The 20,960-nt window shown below is 39.4% G+C and overlaps 2 protein-coding genes across 2 annotated transcripts in view; one reads left to right on the top strand and one right to left on the bottom strand.

Annotated features, from left to right (window-relative positions):
• Positions 1 to 10,178, top strand: part of rftn1b (raftlin, lipid raft linker 1b) — a 134,098-nt gene extending 123,920 nt beyond the window's left edge. The window contains exons 9-10 of the mRNA XM_086312340.1: positions 4,159 to 4,234; positions 4,965 to 10,178. Coding sequence (XP_086168466.1) covers positions 4,159 to 4,234; positions 4,965 to 5,612 — 724 coding nt within the window. The 3' untranslated portion in view covers positions 5,613 to 10,178. The remainder of the gene's footprint in view (positions 1 to 4,158; positions 4,235 to 4,964) is intronic.
• A 5,295-nt stretch (positions 10,179 to 15,473) lies between these two features.
• On the bottom strand, positions 15,474 to 20,476 carry LOC147319660 (vitelline membrane outer layer protein 1 homolog). Its single transcript, XM_086312341.1, has 4 exons — positions 20,199 to 20,476; positions 19,213 to 19,325; positions 16,587 to 16,890; positions 15,474 to 15,552 (listed from the first exon to the last, which is right to left on the bottom strand). Exons 1-4 carry the CDS (start codon positions 20,409 to 20,411, stop codon positions 15,550 to 15,552), a joined length of 633 nt encoding a protein of 210 aa, XP_086168467.1. The 5' UTR covers positions 20,412 to 20,476; the 3' UTR covers positions 15,474 to 15,549.
• Between the last annotated feature and the right edge of the window lie 484 nt (positions 20,477 to 20,960).

Consider the following 20,960-nt stretch of genomic DNA (forward strand, 5'->3'; position numbering starts at 1 on the left):
TTTAGTTTGTGTGCAACAGACGTTAAAGATGACTCAGTTCACACATAACATTGTGAAGACATGAAGCCAATATAACTCAGCATTTCCTGTAAATTATCTACCTGTTCCAATCATTTGATTGCATTTTATTTAACAAGCTACCAATAATTGGCATTGTTTGTGTGTTAACCTCTGATGTGAAAGACAAGAATTCTCAGCCTCCTAATTTAGACATTTTCTTAGCATTACCTGATTATTTATATCTCCCACTGTGGTTTGTAGCGCTAGAGAAAGCATATGACAGGGTGCCCCAAGAGAGGAACTTTGCAACAGTAGCAGAAAAGTATGTGAGGACGGTGCACAACATACATGAGGACAGGGACTCAGAGCCATCAGGAATCTTCTTCTTTGCAGTGGTGATGGACAGGCTGACAGATGAGGTCAGGCAGCAGTCTCTGTGGACTCTGATGTTCACAAGCAACTTTGTGATCAATAGTGAGAGTAGGGAAGAGGTGGAAGAGAGCCTGGAGAGGTGGAGGTATGCTCTGGATAGAAGTCAGTAGAAGTAAGACGGATATGTGTGCGAATGAGAGAGACAGGTGTAACAGTGAAGATGCAAGAAACAGATGTAGTGATGGTAGACGAGTTTAAATGTCTGGGTCAACAATCCGAAGCAATGAAGTGAAGAAGAGAGGGCAGGGTGGAGTGGATAGGTGTGAGCAGGGCAGCAGCAAGTGGGACACGGTTGGGGCACAATCTGGTCTTGAGGCCTGCTATAATATATGGTTTAGAGATAATGGCACTTACAAGAAGACAGGAGGCAGAGCTGAAAATTTTAACATTTTCATTGTGAGAGACCAGAATGGACAGGATTAGCAATGAAAAGATCAGAGAGACAGCTCAGGCTGAGTGATTTGAAGACAAAGTTAGAGAGGTGAGGCTCAGAGGAGGGATAGTGGATATATTAGACTAATCTGCCAGGCCGGTAAGAAAAGAGGAGGACCACAGAGAAGATTCATGGATGTAGTGAAAAAGGACATGCGGAGGGTTGGTGTGACAGAAAATGAGCCTAGGTGTAGGGTGAGATGGAGGCAGATGATCCACTCTGGTGAACCATAAAGGAACCAGCCGAAAAAACCCAACCAAAGGAATACAAGGTGCACGAGTCCCCTGATATTACAAAAGTGTGTATGAGTTAGTCCCATGTGGTCACAACTGATATTTCTTATTTTTACATGTCAGTTTGTGTGATGAACAGCTCAGCAGTGTCCCTATGCTTTGTCATTTTTGATATACAAAAAGCTTCAAATGCTTGCAGATCACATGCAACATGTGCCAGAAATATCTTGATATAGTACACGCAGCCCCAAAATGCCATGTAACACTAACCTCAGCACAATGTCTCTGTGGTGCTACAATAAAACACATCCGCTAAAGTAATCTTTTTGAATCATGAGCCATGTCCAGATGCAGGGACAGGACACAACGTGTCACATAGTGTCAGGTAGGGATCTCACTGCATTTAGATGCTTCCCATCCCAGCTGATGAATTTTCATTCAAGTAAGGGCTCCATCTTGGGTAAAAAGTTTTAGTCCAGATTCTCTCTTTCTGTCATGCCCCTCAGCACCGAAAAGAAGTGGAAGAAATACGAAAAAGACTCCAGATCACGCCATCTTGATTTGTCAAACTTAGACTGCTGGCATCTAATTTATGCACCCATTTAAATTTAGAAAGCAATTTAATGCAGAGCAAGAGCTGCAGATAACTTACAGAAGAATCGCTTAAGAATAATCTCTCTGCACCCAGTATGAGGTTCAGTATGGGCTTGAGGAATGACGTCAGCTGACAGTAATTCTTTTAATGTGTATACAGACACGAAGCATCGTTTTAAGATCGGCTTTGAATAATGTGAAGCTGTCCTTTCGTAATATAGGGTACTTTGATGTATGCAGTAATTCTATGAGTGCAGTTACCGATTGTTTGCTCTGCCCCCACCTCAGCTGGTCATGTTTGCTGTTGCTACACTGCATCGCTGATTAATTACCTCTATTTTTTCATCCTGTGTTTTTTTCCTACGGCCCCCTCTCTCCTCTCTTTCAAAATGCCACAACACAACAGCACAACATGGCTAATTAATCAGAGTCGGCCTAGATACAGTACAAGACAGCGCTCATTTCTCTCCCTGCCTGAAAAACATTTTGCGCTCCAAAATAATGGTTGATGATCTATTTCAGATTAGCAGTAGTCATTACACTTGTTTTTGTGCTGTCGACTCCTCCATTTTTAAACGCAAAATTTGCAAATGCATGCTTTGCATAGTGTGAGGGTTTCCAGGCTGCACTTCATCTGGAGGGTTCAGATAAGTGTCACTGATCTCAGCAGCGTCTGAAATTAATGCTAACTGGTGCTCAGCGGCTTCTCCACACAACATTAATTCATGTAGTTGTCTCAGAGCATGCGTTCATGTTCTCCACATTCAATTAATGTAGATGGTAATTACATTTTAAAGCCATTAACTACAGTGACTGCAAATTTCTCTACATTAACTGGGGGGACAACAACAAGGGAGACAAAGAAGGTTCTGACGAACTTGTTCGTTATTGCAGGTATCCAAACGTATTAAAAGCTTAATATCGGGAATAGTGTGTGTGTTTTACACAGTGTGTTAATTTTGTGGAGCAAAAGTTTGCTCCACTGGTGTTTGATTGCATGTGTCAGGTTTTTTTTGTTCTTTTTTTATTTCAAGAGGCAATTTCCAGCTGAGTTCTGTAGCGGGCTTTTCCCCCTTACAGATGAAGCCACCAGCAGGTACATTTACACATAAAAAAAAGGCACAGGCTATTGCTGTTCTGTATAGCTTCAGGTTATAATGGTGCAGCTGACACTGACAGCCAAAAGTAGGTTCAGTAAAGGCCTGTGATTTTCTAAGCCATCCACTCCTTTCTAACTTAATGGGCTGGGGCTTTTTGCTGGAAACTCCAGCTAGTTTTCAGCTTTGATTCACCAGTAAGCCATTCAGCATTCTTGACAGCTTAGAAAATAGCTTATGTATAAATGGTGGAAGGAAAGAGGTAATGGAAAAAAAAGAGGTTGTGGTAGGCTTTGGATGGTTTAGATAGTAAGCCTTCTGCTAAAGGAGCCTCAAGTCTATTTGATGTTGGGAAGGGGGAGATTTGTAGCAGGCTCCTAAGGTTCTGCAGTGATCATAAACCTGCCATCTTTCTTCAAGTGCAAAGTTGAGCAGGCGGCTTAAGTTTAGAAAGCATCCGACTTTTATGCGCATGTGTTATTGAACCTGTGGCAGATATTATCACGGGACATATCTCCTTTTAAGCCATATCCAATCATAGCAAGAGAAAATGGATTGAATAACACAGAAACAAACAATAAAACTGTCACAAAACAGGCTGTCACATGAGATAAGAGTTAGTACTGAGCGGGCAGCTATTTACTGAGAGCACAATGGGCTGAGAAAAGGGATGCACATGACAAAATATGAGCAGACTGGAGAGTGAATGTGTGAGACAGGAAGCCCACTCAGAAACAAATCTGCATTTCCTGCCACAATTAATCTGTCAGTACTGTGCGAGTACTTCTGCAGATTATCCTTCTCAGAACACAGGAGTGAGACATGTGCATGGGAAGAAGGATTATGTCGGGGGAATACAGAAATAGAGAAGAAGTGCGTGTTTAGAGCAGCAGAACATGTTCATAAGTTGCAAAAAGGCAGGCTGTCTGCTTCCATGTGAGCTGCTTTTCTGCATCTTTCAAAGGCAAAGTGGAGAAATGATACTTACAGATGACAGCAGGGAAGAGGTTGGGCTACAAATGTGTGCCTATATCCTTAAATGTCAGATAAGAGTGTGAAGCATGAGCAGTGGCCGGCAGTTAATTTGACTATCTTGATGAATGGTCAGAAAGAGTGCGTGTTATCTCAGCATTTTACTCCAATCAGTTGTGCATATTTATCTTGGATTAAGAAAGCACTTTTTCAAGCACTCAGAAAGAAGAAAAATATTGAAATAAGAAAAATCTGTCTGTGCGTTGCAGAATTTCTAATTGTTTAAACGTTGATAAGTAAAATGTTTTTTAAAAAATCATGTCTTGTTGAAGATCCAACAATTTCAGCTGATGGTCTGTTCTCTTTCCCTTTCTCTTTTTGACCCCGTGTCCTTTAGTGATGGAAGTCTGTCCACCAAACAGATTGTTTTCCTGCAGAGGCCCGTTTTAGGCCGAAAGAGGAGGGAATCAAAGGTACGTGACCTCACATTCCTCTTTGTATCTCTTGGATATCGTGGGATCTCCCACTAGTCGTTCTGTCACCTGCTCTTCATACATCCAAGGTCAACATCACCTTTTGCTACCTCCAATTCCACAATTTTTGTTTTAGCTGGCCAACACACAGCACTGGATAAATGTGAACCAGCACCTCTTTGTTTTAGATATAAAGCGCTCTCTAGCAACAGACAAGTGTGTTGTTTTGGGGAATGAGGCTTATAATTCTTTCTTGGCTAGCCTAAATAACAGTGATAACCTTTAAAGCTAACCTTTGTCTGCAGTGGAATGAATCTATGCTGATGCTTTCTGTGACCCGAATTTAAACTGGCATCACAGCAGCAAATTTAACAGAAGAGTCAGGGATTTGCTTTCTTTTTTGCTTTTTCTGTGCAGTTTATCACTATCCCTGCAGTGTGTGTGAACCCTTCAGAAGTTGTTCAAGTAATTGAGGACATATTGCATTCAATTTTTGCCTATTTGTTTGGTCAGTCCGAAGGCCTCAAGGCCACCAGTAATTCCCCTCACAATAGCCTCAATTTCCTTCTCTGCATCAATGAGACTCGTCTGAATTAGCTAGTTATCCCAGCGCTATATTAGATCTACAGTGATCCATTCTTAATTAAGTCTGCCTACACTGCTTTGTGGCCAAAAGCATATTTGCAGAGTTACAATGCATTCCACTAACATACTAATGTAAATGTTTCAGAAATTAATCTTCAAGCCCCGAAGCAAGTCCAACAAGAACTGCATCAAAGATAGTGCAAAAAATAAGAAGAAAAAGAAAACAAAAGTTGAGAAGGAAACAGAAGATTCCAAGCCTCTTGATGACAGAGAGAAGGTCGAAAAGGAAGAAGATAAGAGTAGGGATGAAAAGGCGAACACAGCAGAGGGAGAGACAGCAAGAGAAAGTGAGACAATGACAGAGAGAGAGGCAAGGTGTGAGGAGGATAGAAAAAATGATGATGGTATTGAAATCAGTATGGAGACTGTCACAAAGAAAGATGGAGGAGCATCGACAACAGACAAAGAAGCAGAAAATGGCACTGAAGAAGAAGCACTGGATGGAGAAGGATCAAAAGTGAACGGAGAGCCTTCTGAAAACAGAGAGTTCAAGGAAGTGATGAAAACCATTGCAACTGTCGAGAGCAAGACCAAAGAAAAGGAGGACGAGGGCAGAGCGGAAGTTGAAGTTGTGATAGAAAATGGGGTAGAGACAGATGAGGAGAAAGATGAAGGTGGAGATAATGCAGTCAGATGCAAAACGGAAGAATCAGTACACACGGAAATCATTGCCAAGGAGATTGTGGTTGATCCACAGGCCACATGTCAAAGCCCAGAGGAGACTCAAGAGTAGCCCCAGTTGTTAAAGTTAAGATTCATTCCCCACCCTACCAGTCCCCATTCCTAAGAACTGGTTCCCAGTGTTGTCCCTAATCCAAATTAATGGGGCTTTGGTCCCCATCGCTGCAGCATTCTCCAAACCTCCCATTGCTCATTGATGATACCCCCCACATCCTAACTCAGTGTAGCTTGGAAAGAACTTCATTTAAAACCACACATACTGAATGTATATACTATCTAAAACAGGAAATGCTGATGCGTGGTAGTCAGGGTGGCGTCGCTGGATGAGGAAGACCAGAGCACTGAGGAGGATGCCAAAATCAGAGCATGTGCAGAATGAAGCTAACATTTAAAGGCCTGGTCACCCAGCATTTAAAATGTTTTCTAATGTGGATTCATTTTGATTACTGGATTTATTGTTTGCGAGGAGTGTTGCTGTTGACCAAATTGCTAAGAGTAAGATCAAACACTGTCTTGGACTCACTGCTAAAGGCGTTCCCCAAAGAAGCTTATTGGTAGCTATCCGTCTAAATTTACATGAATTTAGCCTCATCTATCAGACTGTAACCTGCTCCTGATAAATTGAATGGTTTGTTGACAGTTTTAGTGAAGCAGTTTATAATGTAAATGCACCTTTTGAAAAAACTAAATGAACTTCTTTCTTATTGACAGCCAACCTAAGTTATATTTAGAATAGCTGCTAGCTTAAGAGCTTTTTTTACGCTCCCAGTAATGGTTTAAAATGCTGACAGCAAAACAACAGGGAGCAGACAGCCCAGACGATCTTATATTAAAGATGAAAGACGAAATGAAAGAAGCTGATTTAGGTAATGTGACTTAACTAATGCATTTAGCTAACAATCTAGCAGCTTCTCAACAAGAACTGCTGCTACTGCATGTTGCTAATCTTCTAAAATCAGGTATTCAAAAAGGAATAGATTCACTTTTTTGTGTTACTTCCTGGTGTTCCCAGGCCTTTGACAAGGCCAGGGGCTTTGCATTATTATTCTTGTTGCAGCCCACTTGCAACTTTTCAATAGGGTTAAATAGCTAGCCTAAATGATGTTGTTTTACACAAACACAAATACATATAAAAGTAAGTCCTAACAGAGAGAAAACAGAGCATGGTAAGCTTTTCCTGTCTTACAGCGATAAAGTTACCTGTTTGACCAGCTCTTACTGCTTTATGAAGCTGTGAAAACAGAAAAAAAAAGAGGTAGGGTCTTGGCTGCCTCTTTAACCCATCTGACAATATAAAGGGCAAGTAGGCTTAGAAAAACATCCTGAATCGTCCTAAACCCTGCTCTCGTGTGAGTTCGAATGTGAAGGGATGAGAAAGCTCATAGAGGTGATGGGAAAGGCATTTGTTGCGACAGGCAATCCAAAGTAGGCTGAACAGATAATTGTTTACGCTGAGCTCTAAGCCATCAAGTGCTTCAAACAGAGCCGATAATCACTCTTTGGTGTGCTCACCTTGCATACAGAATGTTCCATATTCAAAGCCAAGCTAGATAAGGATGTGAAATTCAGCTGAATGTTTGCACCTCGAGGGCCGAACTCATATTCAGAGTTAGCTTTTACATACAGGAGATCTATTCCTGCGCAAAGTTGCATTTTTAATTACATTCCAGTCAGTCGCTGAAAATGAAAGTAGTTGTCAGTGTGGAAACGAGGTTAAGCTGTGTGGTCAGAACATGTCGTAGCCTCGTTGTTTATTGAGACCAGATTTGAGAGGTAGAAATTGAAATAAAGAAGAAGGCTGCAGTAAAAGAGAAAGACCACAGAGCATAAGAGAGTCAAATAAAAGAAATGGATAGGCTCATTTAAAGTAACAGCCGTTTGTGTCCCACATTCCCTGTTGAGATTTCCTTCATTATTTTACCTCCAGCTCTTTAAGCACCTCTTACCAGACATCATTTCTGACAATAACCAAGTCCTAATGTGCTGTTTCATGGCATCGTGTAGCTTTCCATTTTAAAAGGTGGAACAGGAGGGGAGGGAAGTGGCAACATTCACGGTGTGGAGCTCTCATTAGCTCACTAATGGATTTTGTCAGTGGGGTATCTGTCAGTAATCATGCATTTATAATGGGGGTCACTTATTGGGAGGAGGTATTGACAGCAAAACACCTCAATGTGAAGCAAATAGCCTTCATATTAACAGTGATGTCATGGGGAATCATTTGCACTGAGGAGGAAGAGTTTGTGTTAAAAAAAAAAGTGTTGCATTTTTGCAAAGAACTTATATCTCATCACAAAGATGTCAGAAAGCCTATTTATTAAAGCGTTAGCATTTGATTTATAAAGAACTTAAACTACCTTCTGTCTGGCTTTATACATAGTATAATTTGTCACAATTTGGATATTTTGTTTCATGAGAATAAATGATAGCTTGGTCAAGAAAAATGGATCCTTCCTGGAGAAGAAACTCTTCAATTACACACAAGTAAGATCGATTATGCTGAATAAGTGCTCTCCTTTCGGGAGATTAATCCACCCGCCGCTGAGATTTTTCAATGTAAAATGGCAGATGTTTTTGTGTAGAGTAGAATATAAAACTGTGACCAGTTTAGCCTTATCACTATACTGTAAATGGCCCACAGTCTGCTATTAGAAATGTCTTTTAGAGGCACCATGGTGATTTAAGTGTTTGTTATAGTCAAACGGGAACGTTTTGCTACAGTCAGTGTTGGTATTTTGAAGATGTTGTTAAATGTTTTATTGCTGGGATTCAGAAGGACAGGATAAAGATGTGTGTGTCTATATGAAGGTATTATATTTTGGATCATTCTTAACATGTTTTGAACATGTGTTTTTTTATTGTGAATGTTCTGTTTTTGGACATTTTTATTGTGGGCTTTGTGTTGCCTCTGCTAAAGCTTGCAAAAATGTATCGCTGACTGACGCTTCCAGCTACCTCCCGAGGGCCGTTGTGGGTTTTGAACTGAGGGGTCGCTGCATGCGTGACCCCCCTGAAGCATATGCTCCTTGTCCTCTCGCCCTCCACTATGACGGAGACCAGAACTGTGAGCGTGAGGTCATCGCTAATGGCAGACGAGGTCAAGGGTCATGTTTGAGCCAGAATGGATTTTCCACAGCTGTACACAGGAGTGTGCACGAGCACGTGACAAATAACCACTCCGATATTGAATGAAGATATGAAGTCATATTATAGTCACATTATAGTATTCTCTTTTATTTTCTTTCCGTCTCCTTAAACGTCATCGACTCAGCTGCTTTTGACTGTTTGAACTTTAATAAGCATAATAATAAGCAAGAAATATTTAATGCCACCTCTTGCATCAGAGAAGCTGACGAGCAAATAGGACTCAGCTGTCACTTTCACGGTTTTAGTCGGAATACAATAAATATAAATTATGAAAGGCAACACCAAAAGGCATCTTTTGAGAGCAGACAAGATCTTTATGAATATTTGAGAAATTCCCCTGTTAAATCCTGGTCAGCTTATTTCCTCAGATTGAATCAATTTTTTCTTTCTCCCCAGTGTCACGCTAAACATTTTAACTGTCATCCATCTGTTTTATGAATATGAATTTATTTCAGCGTTCCTTTCTTTCGCCTTTTTTGCATGTCTGCACATTTTTAATCTAAAAACTGTGACATTTATTCCCCTTTGGCATCCTGTGAAAACACATAGCTCAGATCCGTCTTTATCTATGGGAACAGAGTTTGGAAAATGAAAACGATGAGATGATCTCAGCTGACACGAGTGCTTTGTGACTCCCGCTGCATTCCTGTTGTTCATCCACAAATATGGATGATCATAACCTTGACAAAAAGTTACAGCCGGCCCTGTATCCGTCCATCCAGCATGGGGCCGTGGCCTTAGGGGGCTCCGTCTCCCCCTGATAAGGGCTGATTGGTTGCTGTGCAGTCTAACCTCTGACATGAGTACACTCCAGAGACTCTGGGTAATTGTGATTTTTGTGGTCTACAAAAACAAAACGGAAAAAAAAAACAGAGACAGGGAGAGAAAAGTGAGATAGGATCTGACACTTCATCAGTTAAATGATGTTGAACCGTGTTAACTTAGCCGTCTGTGAAAAGAAGGAGATCTAACGTTAGTATTAAATATACGGCCCTCTCCCCTTTCTTGTAAGGAAAGGTAACATACTGTCTTATATCAGCATAATTGTCTCTGAGCCTCAATAGTGGCGCTGGTGCAATCATTCTTGGTAATGCTGTAAAAAGAAAAAAAAACGTAATGGTTCATTTCCTGTGTGCTACTATGGTGTGAAATGGGCAGAGCAGAAAAGGCAGAACATGATTTAATAGGATGCCGTCATTTATTTGTTTTGTTTTTTTCTGTGTTGTCACTTTAGCTTGCTCACAGCCTCTGCAAAATGTATTCTTAGATTTTTGTCTCTGATGTGAGTTTTTTTTATCACCTCAGCTGCCATCTTGAATGTTGAGTTTGATCATGTGCCGTTGTCTTTTGCATCGCTATCGCGGAAGAAAAAAAGTATTCTTTATCTTTGCTATCCTGAGTGTGTCAACATTCCTATTGTTCATGACATCTGTACAATTTGTATATTATAAAATGATTTATATTTAATGTGTACACGTGTCCGTGCTTCTTTTATGTGAAAGTTTTAAAGGAGCCTTGCTTAGTGAGACAGCTGCAAATAAAAAGAAGCTAAGGGGCAAACATGCTAAAGCATTTTCATATATTATACTTTATTTCTAAGTATGACTTATATATTCATTGAAATAAAATAGTGAAAGGAGGAAAAAAGCTTAAATACTCTGGTGTTTTTGCCCCGACATTAGATTTAAAATGCCCTCTTCTCCAAAACTTTCACTTCTATGTTTGTACAGCATTTCGTACCATTATGGCTTTGCTATGACTCCTCCTGTAGGCCGACAGTCAGAGCTCTTCATTAAAATTTGAAGCTAATGAAGATTCAGGTTGCAGATACAGTAAAACATAAGTACACTTACCTCCATCTGGCCTCCTGTAACAAGTAGATCTATTTGTCACCACACTGCTGAAACTGCCCTGAACCTCAGATGTGAGCTTGGGGAAAGACCTACAGAGAGCCATTACACACTTCCTATTAATCCCATTGTATAGACATTGACTGCAATTTAGCCAGAACTCAGCAAGGGACACTCATGACAAAGTGCAAAATGGAAAGTCATGAACAGAGTTAAATAGCTAAAATAATATTTACACCAATTTCCAAACAAAAGGTTTGAAAGCTTGTTTTTCATACTTTTTTTTTTTTTACCATCCAGGAGTTTTGGGTTATTATCTCAACATTTAATTCAAACATCTGAGAAAATAATTTGAAATTTCAAGTGATTAAATTAAAACATTTAAATAATCAAAAATTCTGGCTAAATTCAGTAGCAGAAGTTTCCATTCAAAAAAAGCCTTTTTGTTTCAACATCGTATACATTATATAGTATAGTAGTTTTGTGAATATAGCATTGATATGTAAATTGAAATCAAATTAATGGGTTTTTTGTAATTGAAAAAAAAAAAGACAAGGAGCTACTAGTGCCCCAAAAAGACTAGGTTTTTTGCTAATGCATGCACAGCTGTGTGTAAGAAGCAGGAAGGTGTGGTGGTCAACAGTGACTGCTGTCAGTTGGTTAGAAAATCAAAATGGCAGATGGTGCAATGTAGCTGTAACTGTATAAACTGTCTTGAGCAACTTTCCTAAATAATAAAAAAAAAAAAACTCCTCACAAAATGCTCAGTTTTGGTCAACAGCTCATGCAAGAAATTCTTGCAAGCAGGCTCTCCTTTGACTTTAGAAGTCCAGGGAGTGGGAGCTTTCCTGTTTCAGTTCCTGGTGATTTGCTCATCGATGGGAGGAAAGCAAAAGTGAATCCTTCCATTCATCAACCACTCAACCACTTGTTCAATTCAGGGTTGCAGCTGGCGCTTGTCCCAACTGTCACAGGCCAAAGTAGCAGAGTGCACCCTGATTCGGGTTGCCAGTCTGTCACAGGACTAATACAGAGAGAAAGAGTCATCCACACTCATATTCACAGCTTTGGGTCTTTTTAGAATAACCAGTTAAATTAAGAAGCATGTCTTTGGACTGCAGGAAGGCACAGGGAGAAAATGGAAATGTTACACAGTTTTTGCTGTGAGGCAACTCTCCTAACCACTGCACACTGTGACTAAATTCTTCAACTTCTATTAGAGATTCTTTGAGTGCCACGTCTATCTCTTATAATGTCTCCTATACCAATTTAGTTATTCAATGTAACAACATAAGTTTCCTCTTCTGTAAAACTACGATTCTGAGAAAAAATGTATCTGGCCACAAAATATTTCTGCAGAATGTTAGAAATGGAAGTTTAATATTTCAAATTATACCTCAAACACAAGGATATTCATACACAGCACAAGTCACACTGTGGCATATAGACATAAGATCGTGTAAATGGCTTTCAAAGGGTACTAGCAGCAGAAAAGAATTTGAGCCTTCCAGCCATCTACGCACACCCTGCAGAATCATGAAACACAATGGCTGTCCTTCATAAAGTGCTCTGTGTCAGAACCCAGAAAAGAAGTTATTCAGAACGCAGACTTCTCGCTCTGCACAAGGACAGTCTATCCTTGGAGGACTACAGAAAGACGTGAAATGACAACTTCAGGCCACTGAACGCAGAGAAAATGTTGAAAGAAGCATAATGCAGCAGAGAATTATAGCCTCATATTAAGATTTTCTCTCTGTGAAAGGATAATTTTTAAAGTTCTGCTCCATCTGGTTATTACCTTCATTACTGTGTGAACCTTAGAATAGATCAACATGATAGTTATTACACACTAACACCACAGAAATACCATTTTGTTCTCTTGTTCTTATATCAAAACAACCCAATTCAGGCTGAAAACTGTCCCTTATGCATCACAGTATCACATAAAATCTCTGACCGACACGCATTATAATAACCCTATGGTGCTTCTGAGCTGAACTATATTTACAGTTGATTCAACACAGCCGGTGTGATCTATAAGTCATGAGCTGAGAGCCCAGGGGAGAGTAAGGTCATTACGAGGAAGGCTTTGCCTTCAACCAAAACACCATATCCATTCTCCTCACTGCAGGAGGCATTAATGGCTCTTGAGGCAGATTGGGGACCCACCGGAGAGCCACTAAAATGGTAAGAAACACAGTGATCCTGTGGTTTGTATATTAAACTTGTGACCTCAGGGTGCTACATCCACAAGGTTCCACTCCAGGGCCCACAGGTAATGACATAAAACAGTTTGCTGAGGGAAGCACGTTTTTGAATAATGAGGTTTCTCTGTGGCTTCAAAAAATGTTGTTTTCATGCATATGCTGGGGGATGCTGTAACAGTGTTCAGGCAGGGGTTGACGCTGTTCCAATGCTGTCCCCAAAGGGTCTCTGGAGTGGAGCCTACAGCGCTGCAGTGTTTTCAGCTATGGAGTGATACATCTAGAACTCACAGCACTCAGTGAATAAAATCAGAGTACAATGTTTATGTTGCCAGCATCTTGCCATAAAACTCACTGTTACAGGTGAGATGTTGGTTAAAGTCCCTTTCAGTGCAGCACTGCCATCTAGTGACTAACTGAGGCCTAATGCAAAGAGAAATTATTTTCAAAATAGACTGAACTCCTAATGGTTTTGTTAGTATTGGTGCTGAGTCAGTTAATATTTATTTGATTGAAAAAATCCACTGTCTGACGTCTATTCTGTAATTAGTAGAGTCAAATCCAATGTTCATCAAAGAGAGAAAAAAAGGTCTAAGAGTGTTGGCAGCACTGCTGTAATACACAGAACAATGACTTTACATTTTTTCAGTTTGTGGAAAAATGTCAATTTCATAATATGAAATAAGAAAGAATCTTTCGGTTTTACAGAAACATAATGTCCAGACTTTAGCTTTAAATATGTCTAAAGGGGGACTTTAACGGTCTCATATATATATAACCAAAGCCAATTTCACACACTGCAACCCTGGACTTTTTTTTTTTTTTTTTCAGAGAAGCAGAGATTACCCAGCAGAGGTTCATGTCAAAATGTGAACACCTGATTGAGTGAGAATGGACATTGTTGTCTTTAACCTGCCAGCTCCCTGCTTCAAAGTCTGTGTGGTGTCCAGTTGAAGCCATGTGAGAAATAGAGCATTCGTGCTGCCTTCTGCAGATTTGAATATTTATTTTCGTAACAATATCAATGAAGGTCGACTCTTTCAACCCAAACTGAAATCTTTCCTCAAACCTACCTGTGATGTTTTGCCCAAGCGGCAACACCAGCAGCCTTAAAAGCCGATGTGTGATTGTCAGCAACTGCAGGTCCTCCAGGAGGCATTTGAGACTGACTCCAAAGTGAGTCAATCCCCAGAGACTCCTATGTTAAAATGTTCAACTTTAGTGCTTTAAAAACATTTTTACACACACACACAAAAAAAATAGAAAATAAAAAACACTTTGAGCCTCTATGGATCATTTACTCCTTCAGAATAACTCTGAGGAGAGTAAATGGTTTTTAGAACTACTTCAAGCCAGTACACAGAACATCTCCACTGTGTTAGTGCTTTTTGAAGCATTTTTAATGGATCATCACCTCAATGTTGCGCAGACCATCTAAGAAGTTTATGCTTTATTTTTGCTGAGTTAAATTCTAGTCAGTGGCCAATATGTGTGTCTGTGGAGCTGATAACTTATCCCTTTTATAGTAGCTTCTTGCTACAAAAGACCAAAATGCTAACTTCCAAGATCATATTCAGGGTCTATCTTTTATACCGTCTTTAGTTTTATATTCAGTGTGATGACTCAGTCATTGCTCAGGCTGGAGCACCTATTGTAAATGTAGAAGCTTTATCCAAACAGTGACTTAGGAAATAATCAGTAGGGTAATTTAAAAGTTTTGAGGGTTTTGGATTATTGCACTCATTTCTCTAAAAATCCACCTTGTGTTGCTGGTGCCCTTAGAATATTCATATCTCTACTCTACTCCATTAACTCTATCACTTTATTGTTTTTTAACTGAGTTTGGCTGCATATAGCCGAGTTTATAATGACTTTCACAAGAAAGATGCTATAGACAGAAAATAAGTTTTTTGCACCTTAGGCCATCTGCGCTCATATATATCATTTCCCTTTACTTTTTAGACATTTAAGGGAAAATTCAAATGATGGATGAGATGTATTTTTACTTTAAACACAACTATATGCCATGTGACCTCTCCTCCTGTCAAAGTCAGCATCTCTGTTTTTCTGAGGATGCCAACAAGTGCACTTGAGCATCAGCACCAGTAAGTACACTTTGAACTTAGATATGAGGTCAGCACTGCTGTATTAATTATCACAACCAAGAGGCCCTATGTAGATGAAGCCTACGTGAGAGGCTGTAATCGCTTTTCCTTGACTTGCAAAATGTTCTGAAAACCATTACCTCGGAGTTTGATAACATCCTCCACTTCCCTCCCCAACCCTCCGTACGCACTCTGTGTTAGCAGATTAACTGCTCACCGATTAATTAGCAAAATTACCTCTGTGTGTGCCAATCGGTGTCTTATCAACCTTTGTCAGGCCTTAAACTGTAAATTAATTAATACCCCCTCTCTTGTCGTTTCCTAATTACCTTAGTTCCAGTAGGAATTCTAGGAAATGGCTGTGTCAGCGGCTGATGCTTGTTATGACTTTACTGTGAACTCATTGGTTCACTTGACAGGATATGAAAACATGCCGCTCTCATGCTGATGAGGGGATGACATGGTGGATCTTCAAATGAGGGCTTGATCTGAGGCAGAGCTCCTTAATCGTTTTGTTTTTGATGTTGAAGGTGACACTCGGCTATGTTTTTGACAAATGAAAAAAACACGAGACATTGCAGGTCCTGAAAAAACATCACAGGGAACGTCACATTTCAGATGAGCTTTTTTATTATTCGTCTTCTTTGAGTTTTAGATGTTGGACTGAGCTTCTTAGCTGGCAGTCACTGTGGAAAAAAAATACAAATCATACATTTATAAAGCAACAGCAACATTTTGTATACACCACCAGTTATGTGACATTTAAATATTTCACTTCTAGCTTCATTACTTTGCTCTAACTCTCTGACAACTTTTGTAGCAATAACTAATTTGAGTATTCAGTTGTGAAGGACTTTGTACATACGGAGAAATTTAAAGTTTTGTTATGAGCAAGTACTTGGAGACAATGGAGAGAAAAAACTACCTTTTAACAGGAAGATTCCTCCAACAGAACCAGCCACGTGCCATGACCAGCTGGTTTAAGCCAAACAAAAAGGCTAAACTCTAATCACCATCGATAAAACCAGCTGAAATTTCAGCCAATCTCTACTGAATAATTTACCTCTATTGTCTTTCAGAACATACGGTACAAAGAATGGCTAAAATCACGTAGATTTCAGCGCGTAACAGTGGCAAGTTAGCAATGTAAGCAAGAAAATATTCTGAAGCATTCCTGCGTGTTACATTTTTTTCTCACTAATACTGACTTGTGAAATATATCTGAATGTTTCCAAATATGTGAACATCTGGCGGTAAAGTTCCTCAAGTAGTCAAACCTCCATCTCCATCATACAGAAACATCTGGAGAAAACTTCATACGATCATCAAAAGCTCTTAAGCTAATTAGAAATCCTGAGGCAGAGTCGCCCAGCTGGCTGTGATTTTAAAAACACTCAAAATACCACATGTGTAGCGTTCTGGGATACAGACATGTTCTCTGTTTGTTATTGCATATATGTGCAAAGGCATCATGTAAAAATAGCTTTTTTTGCAACTTTTTGCAATTTAGTTGCTCCAGATTTCATTGAGCTGATATTATGTCCGTAGGTTAGAGTCAATGTTACCATTTTACCATTTTGGTTTGGTAACATGTCTGAAATAAAATTGTTCTCTCTTCCACAGGTCATCTCAAATATAGCCCTTCACACACACATTCATGTAAATCTTCACGTGTGCTTCACCAAATATTTGTAGTCTAACAATTTAACCTTCATCTTACCTGCTGAGATGCACAGCAGTGGAAACGCACATCATTCAGGGTGGAGTCATCCAGGCCATACTGGTATTCTTCCATCTTGGTCTCGATGCCACAGATGCCTCCATCAGGGCATTCCTCACTCCAGTGGCCATACTCTCCCCATCCCATGCCGGGCCCCTCCAGCGTTGGGTTACTGCTGCAGCGGAACCTGATGTTGTTGACGGCCGTGTCATCACCAAACAGACCCTGATGGGGTTCCACACTAATCTGGAAAGAGGTTAGCACTCCGCTCGGGCAGTACTGAGGCTGGGACCAGTCACCGAAGCTGGGCGGGAACAGATTAAATAAGGGGAAATGAAGGGGAGGAAAATAAGCTTGACATTTAAACATCCAAAACATATTTATGATTGTGGCAGAAGCAATGCTTTCATTTCCTCTCTGAGCGTAGTACAAAACTATTAGCCTCCAGCATCCTGCTGCTTCCAAAGTACCTTGAACCATAAAAAATACAAAATATTACACAGATCATTAGAAAGTGTGGATAGCTCCAACCTCAACATTTTGATCATACCTCCTGAAATAAAACTTGTACAAATGAGGCCACTTTCCAATAAGACACAAAGTATTTATTAGCCGTACCTACCTGATAATGGTAACAAATCTGTTGTGAACAGGTTAAATGAGATCTTCACAACAGAGAGAATCCAAACTGCTAATGTGGGTGGCACAAACAATCAATGCCATCAGAAATATGACCACAGGGATTTATGCTTGATCTACTGTGGGTTTTCTACATAAATGACTATGGAATACTTAAATATCATTTTTATGCTTGTTTTTGCTGATCACACAATTGTATCCATGTATGCCTCATTCAGGAAGTTCTGGGAAAAAACTAAATGCAGAAGGCACAAATTGTAAATGGACAAGGAAATGAAAGGAATGAGTGGCATACACTCATGAGAAACTAAAAAGACAAATAAAGACAACAAAGCAAAAAATATAACAGGGACCAGAACATAAAAATACATGAAAAACATGTCAGCCTATTTAGATAGAACTGAAGGCTGTCTGTAATGTTTCACCCATAAATCTGTCTGTCTGGCTCAGATTATGAAAATACTCTGTACCGTCACACTTCTCCCTGAATACTGAACAGCAGTGAACCCTTGTCTATCACAGTGCATCACAACTTTTCACATCTACTGCTCATTATTATCTGTATTCAAAGTTAGGAAAGACTCGCCTACACTTAAGAAGAAAGAGCCCTTTCATATTATTTATTAATGGAGATCTGCTTCTGAAGCTTTCAAACTACCTTGTATTTCATCTCTCATTTCAGTCTGGTTCAACAGATATTCCACATATGCATTAACTTTGGTAAAACTGGTTTCCTTTCACATGGAAAGACATTCAGTCTGTTCTCAAGTTAGAGATATATATGCCTCTATCTCACCCTAGCATCCTCCACTGCTACATCAACCATTTCTGCATGTCCTCTCTCAGCGCATCCATCTTCTCTGAGACCTTCGTCTTTTCCTCCTGCCCAGCAGCTCCAAATTCATCACGTTTTGCCAAATATATCCACTATCCCTCCTCATCACGAGTCCAAACCATCTCAGCATCACCTTTCTAACTCTGTCTCCAAACTGCTTGATCTGAGCTGTCCTGCTGATGTTCTCGCTTATAATCTTGTCCATCCTGATCACTCCCAGTAGAAATCTTAACATCTTTAACTCTGCCACTTCTGTTAGTGCCACCATCTCCAAACCATAGATCACAGCAGGTCTCACTACCATCTTTAAACCTTCTGTTTCACTTTTGTTGCTCTCCTTCTGTCACAAATCAGCCCTGACAGTCATCTCCACCCTCTCCACCCGGACCGCGCTCTCTTCTTCACCTCTCTTGTGCATTGCCTGTTGCTTTGGATGGATGACTCAGGGTATTTAAACTATGTATCTACTCCTTGCAGCTTCACTGTTACACCTGCTCCCTATTCTCGCTACAGATTACAATGTCATGTTTATTACTATTGTTATGATTATTACTATTATCTCATAAGTTACTCGATTTTGTGTTTAACATGTTGTTTTCTTGCCCATCTGTTTGTAGAGAGTTTGTGGAGGGTTTTGCTTTTCTATGATGCTTGAAAAATACCATAACCATTATTCATAAAATAATCTAAAAAAAATTGTTCTTTTTAATACATTACACTACAAATTTATTTCATTCCACTCTATTTTTCTTTTGTAAAATTCTCAAATATTTTCTACCTTTGTAAATAAATTTGTGTTTATTTATTTTGCACATTTAATCTTTATTGTGTATTGTATTGCATCTTTCTTTATTTTTGAAGTATTTTTATTATTTGAGACCTGATTTGAAATATGTAGCACTTTGTAGCAAGAAAATTTAGGTTAATATATAAATAAACTTGTATACCAGGTACACAATGGAGGAAAATTAATTATTTTAAAAATTGCTTTTACATATGTTACACCTAACCTAGACTAAAACACCTCCAAATTTCATAATCTGGCAACCCAAATTGTAGTTCATGGCTTATAACTGAGATTTAATGCATGAATAAACAGTTCAGGCAAATATTAAAACTGGATGGAGATTAGTGTAATTCATGACTGCTTACTAGCCAGTGTGGGACTCAATAGTGTACAGGAAGTTGCGGTTTCCATCTTTTGCGCAGACAAGGCGAATCCCATTCAGAGCAGTGTCATCACTCCCGTACTGGTTAGACTCCACCTGAGAAAACAGAGGACAGTTCCCAGAAGCAGAAACGATTTTCATCAGCCCAGTTTGTTATCTGCTTCTCGGTAAAGCAGCAGATACATTGAGGATAAAAGTTCACGTCAGGTTACACAACACTTTCAGGTTCCACTTTCATCTTTGCAGAGTATCTGAGGCAGTGAGAGAAATCCAGTATCTACACTGCATGCTGTTTAATGCACAAAAAAGATTTCGGCTTTCATCTTCTTTACTAGAATCATGCAATGAAGAAATCATCAGGCCAGTATGGAGAGGATTAACAATTAAATTTATGGTAAATATGATCTGGGAACCAAAATTTGATTTTTAATTACAAATTTTAAGTTTATTTATTTCAAATTCTAAAAAGATCATTTTTTTCATTTCTTCTGACAATAAAGGCTCATCAAAAGTCAATCAAGCAAACATATGAATTAACCAGTAAAAGGAACAACAAAGAAAGATGAGCAATAATCCAGAAAACAAACATCTAAAATAAATAAAGTATCATAAATTGAAGCATGGAAGTAAAATCAATTCCTCAATTCCTGTTAAAAATGATGAGACAAAAAACAAAAAATCGGTGTAAACAACAGCATGTACCAAAAGTATAATAATGGCTACGATATCTTGATCTTCATGAGAAGTTTTTTGAAGAGTTTTATGTCATGGTTTTTTTGGGTGGGGTGTTTTTGGTTTTGTGTATTTTTATTTAATATTCAGTATTACTGGGTTGGAAAAGTAAGTGAAATGTGAAATTGCTGGAAGTGTAAAACCATCAGATAAGGCATTCGTTTGTCATATCAGCAGCAGTAGAGGCATTTTTAATCAAAGTAACGTTTATAGCATTTTTGAGAGACGTTGTTTTACCCTGACACTGAATCCAACAGCAAAGAAACTCTCTGGGCACATCTCTGGCCAGGTCCAGGTTCCAAACCTCTCTCCGTTGCTCACAGTAAGCAGAGATTTATACTCCCTGCTGTTGAAAGCCACTCCAGCTCGCTGCAAGAAGTTCTTCTGCTCCTCACAGAACCCAGCGGACAGCACAGCCAGCACGGCCACAACGGCGAGCAGACTTGTCATATTGACAGCAGTGAGTCAGTGTTTCAATCTGAAAGGCCAACTAACAAGTGAAAGGGGCCTCGGGCTCAAAGCTCTTATAGCTTCCCTGTTGATTCTGAAATACACCACTTGTAGCAGAATGAATCATTTACAGAGGAACATTACAGAGTGATGTGGGAATAAACAGCTGGTGTTGGAACCAGAAAAGATTTCGATTTTAGTGACGTTTGGAGAGATGAAGGCTCTGTTTTTAGGCTTTCAGACCACTCATCTTTTACTTCACAGAATGCATGGAACAGAAACTCTATAAGGACATATTTCTGCATAATCAAACCTTTGCACTTATAAATTCTTGAAGTTGATCTTGCAAGGATTAGAACTGTTAAATACTATTCCCAACAAATATAGACTGCAGAGTTTGTCTGCTACAACTAAGCAGAAACAGTGTCTATTAGTAATGTTGACATACGCTGCTGTTCATTTTGTACAAGGCTGACACAACACCATCAAATCCACTAAAATAATAACCAGGTTCCCATAATTAGACTCTTTCTTAGAACTATTGCTGAT

This window comes from Aulonocara sp. 'chitande type north' Nkhata Bay, linkage group LG11 (genome assembly GCF_057382095.1).
Source record: "Aulonocara sp. 'chitande type north' Nkhata Bay isolate Kocher_YH1m ecotype deep benthic linkage group LG11, A_spYH_male_GT1.1, whole genome shotgun sequence".
In the NCBI taxonomy this organism is placed as follows: Eukaryota; Metazoa; Chordata; class Actinopteri; order Cichliformes; family Cichlidae; genus Aulonocara; species Aulonocara sp. 'chitande type north' Nkhata Bay.

Coding starts and splice junctions, on each gene's coding strand:
- LOC147319660 (XM_086312341.1), bottom strand. CDS start 20,411: ATGACAAGTCTGCTCGCCGTTGTGGCCGTGCTGGCTGTGCTGTCCGCT. Junction 19,326..20,198: donor CTGTTGGATTCAGTGTCAGG/GTAAAACAACGT, acceptor CTGTTTTCTCAG/GTGGAGTCTAACCAGTACGG. Junction 16,891..19,212: donor ATTGAGTCCCACACTGGCTA/GTAAGCAGTCAT, acceptor GTTCCCGCCCAG/CTTCGGTGACTGGTCCCAGC.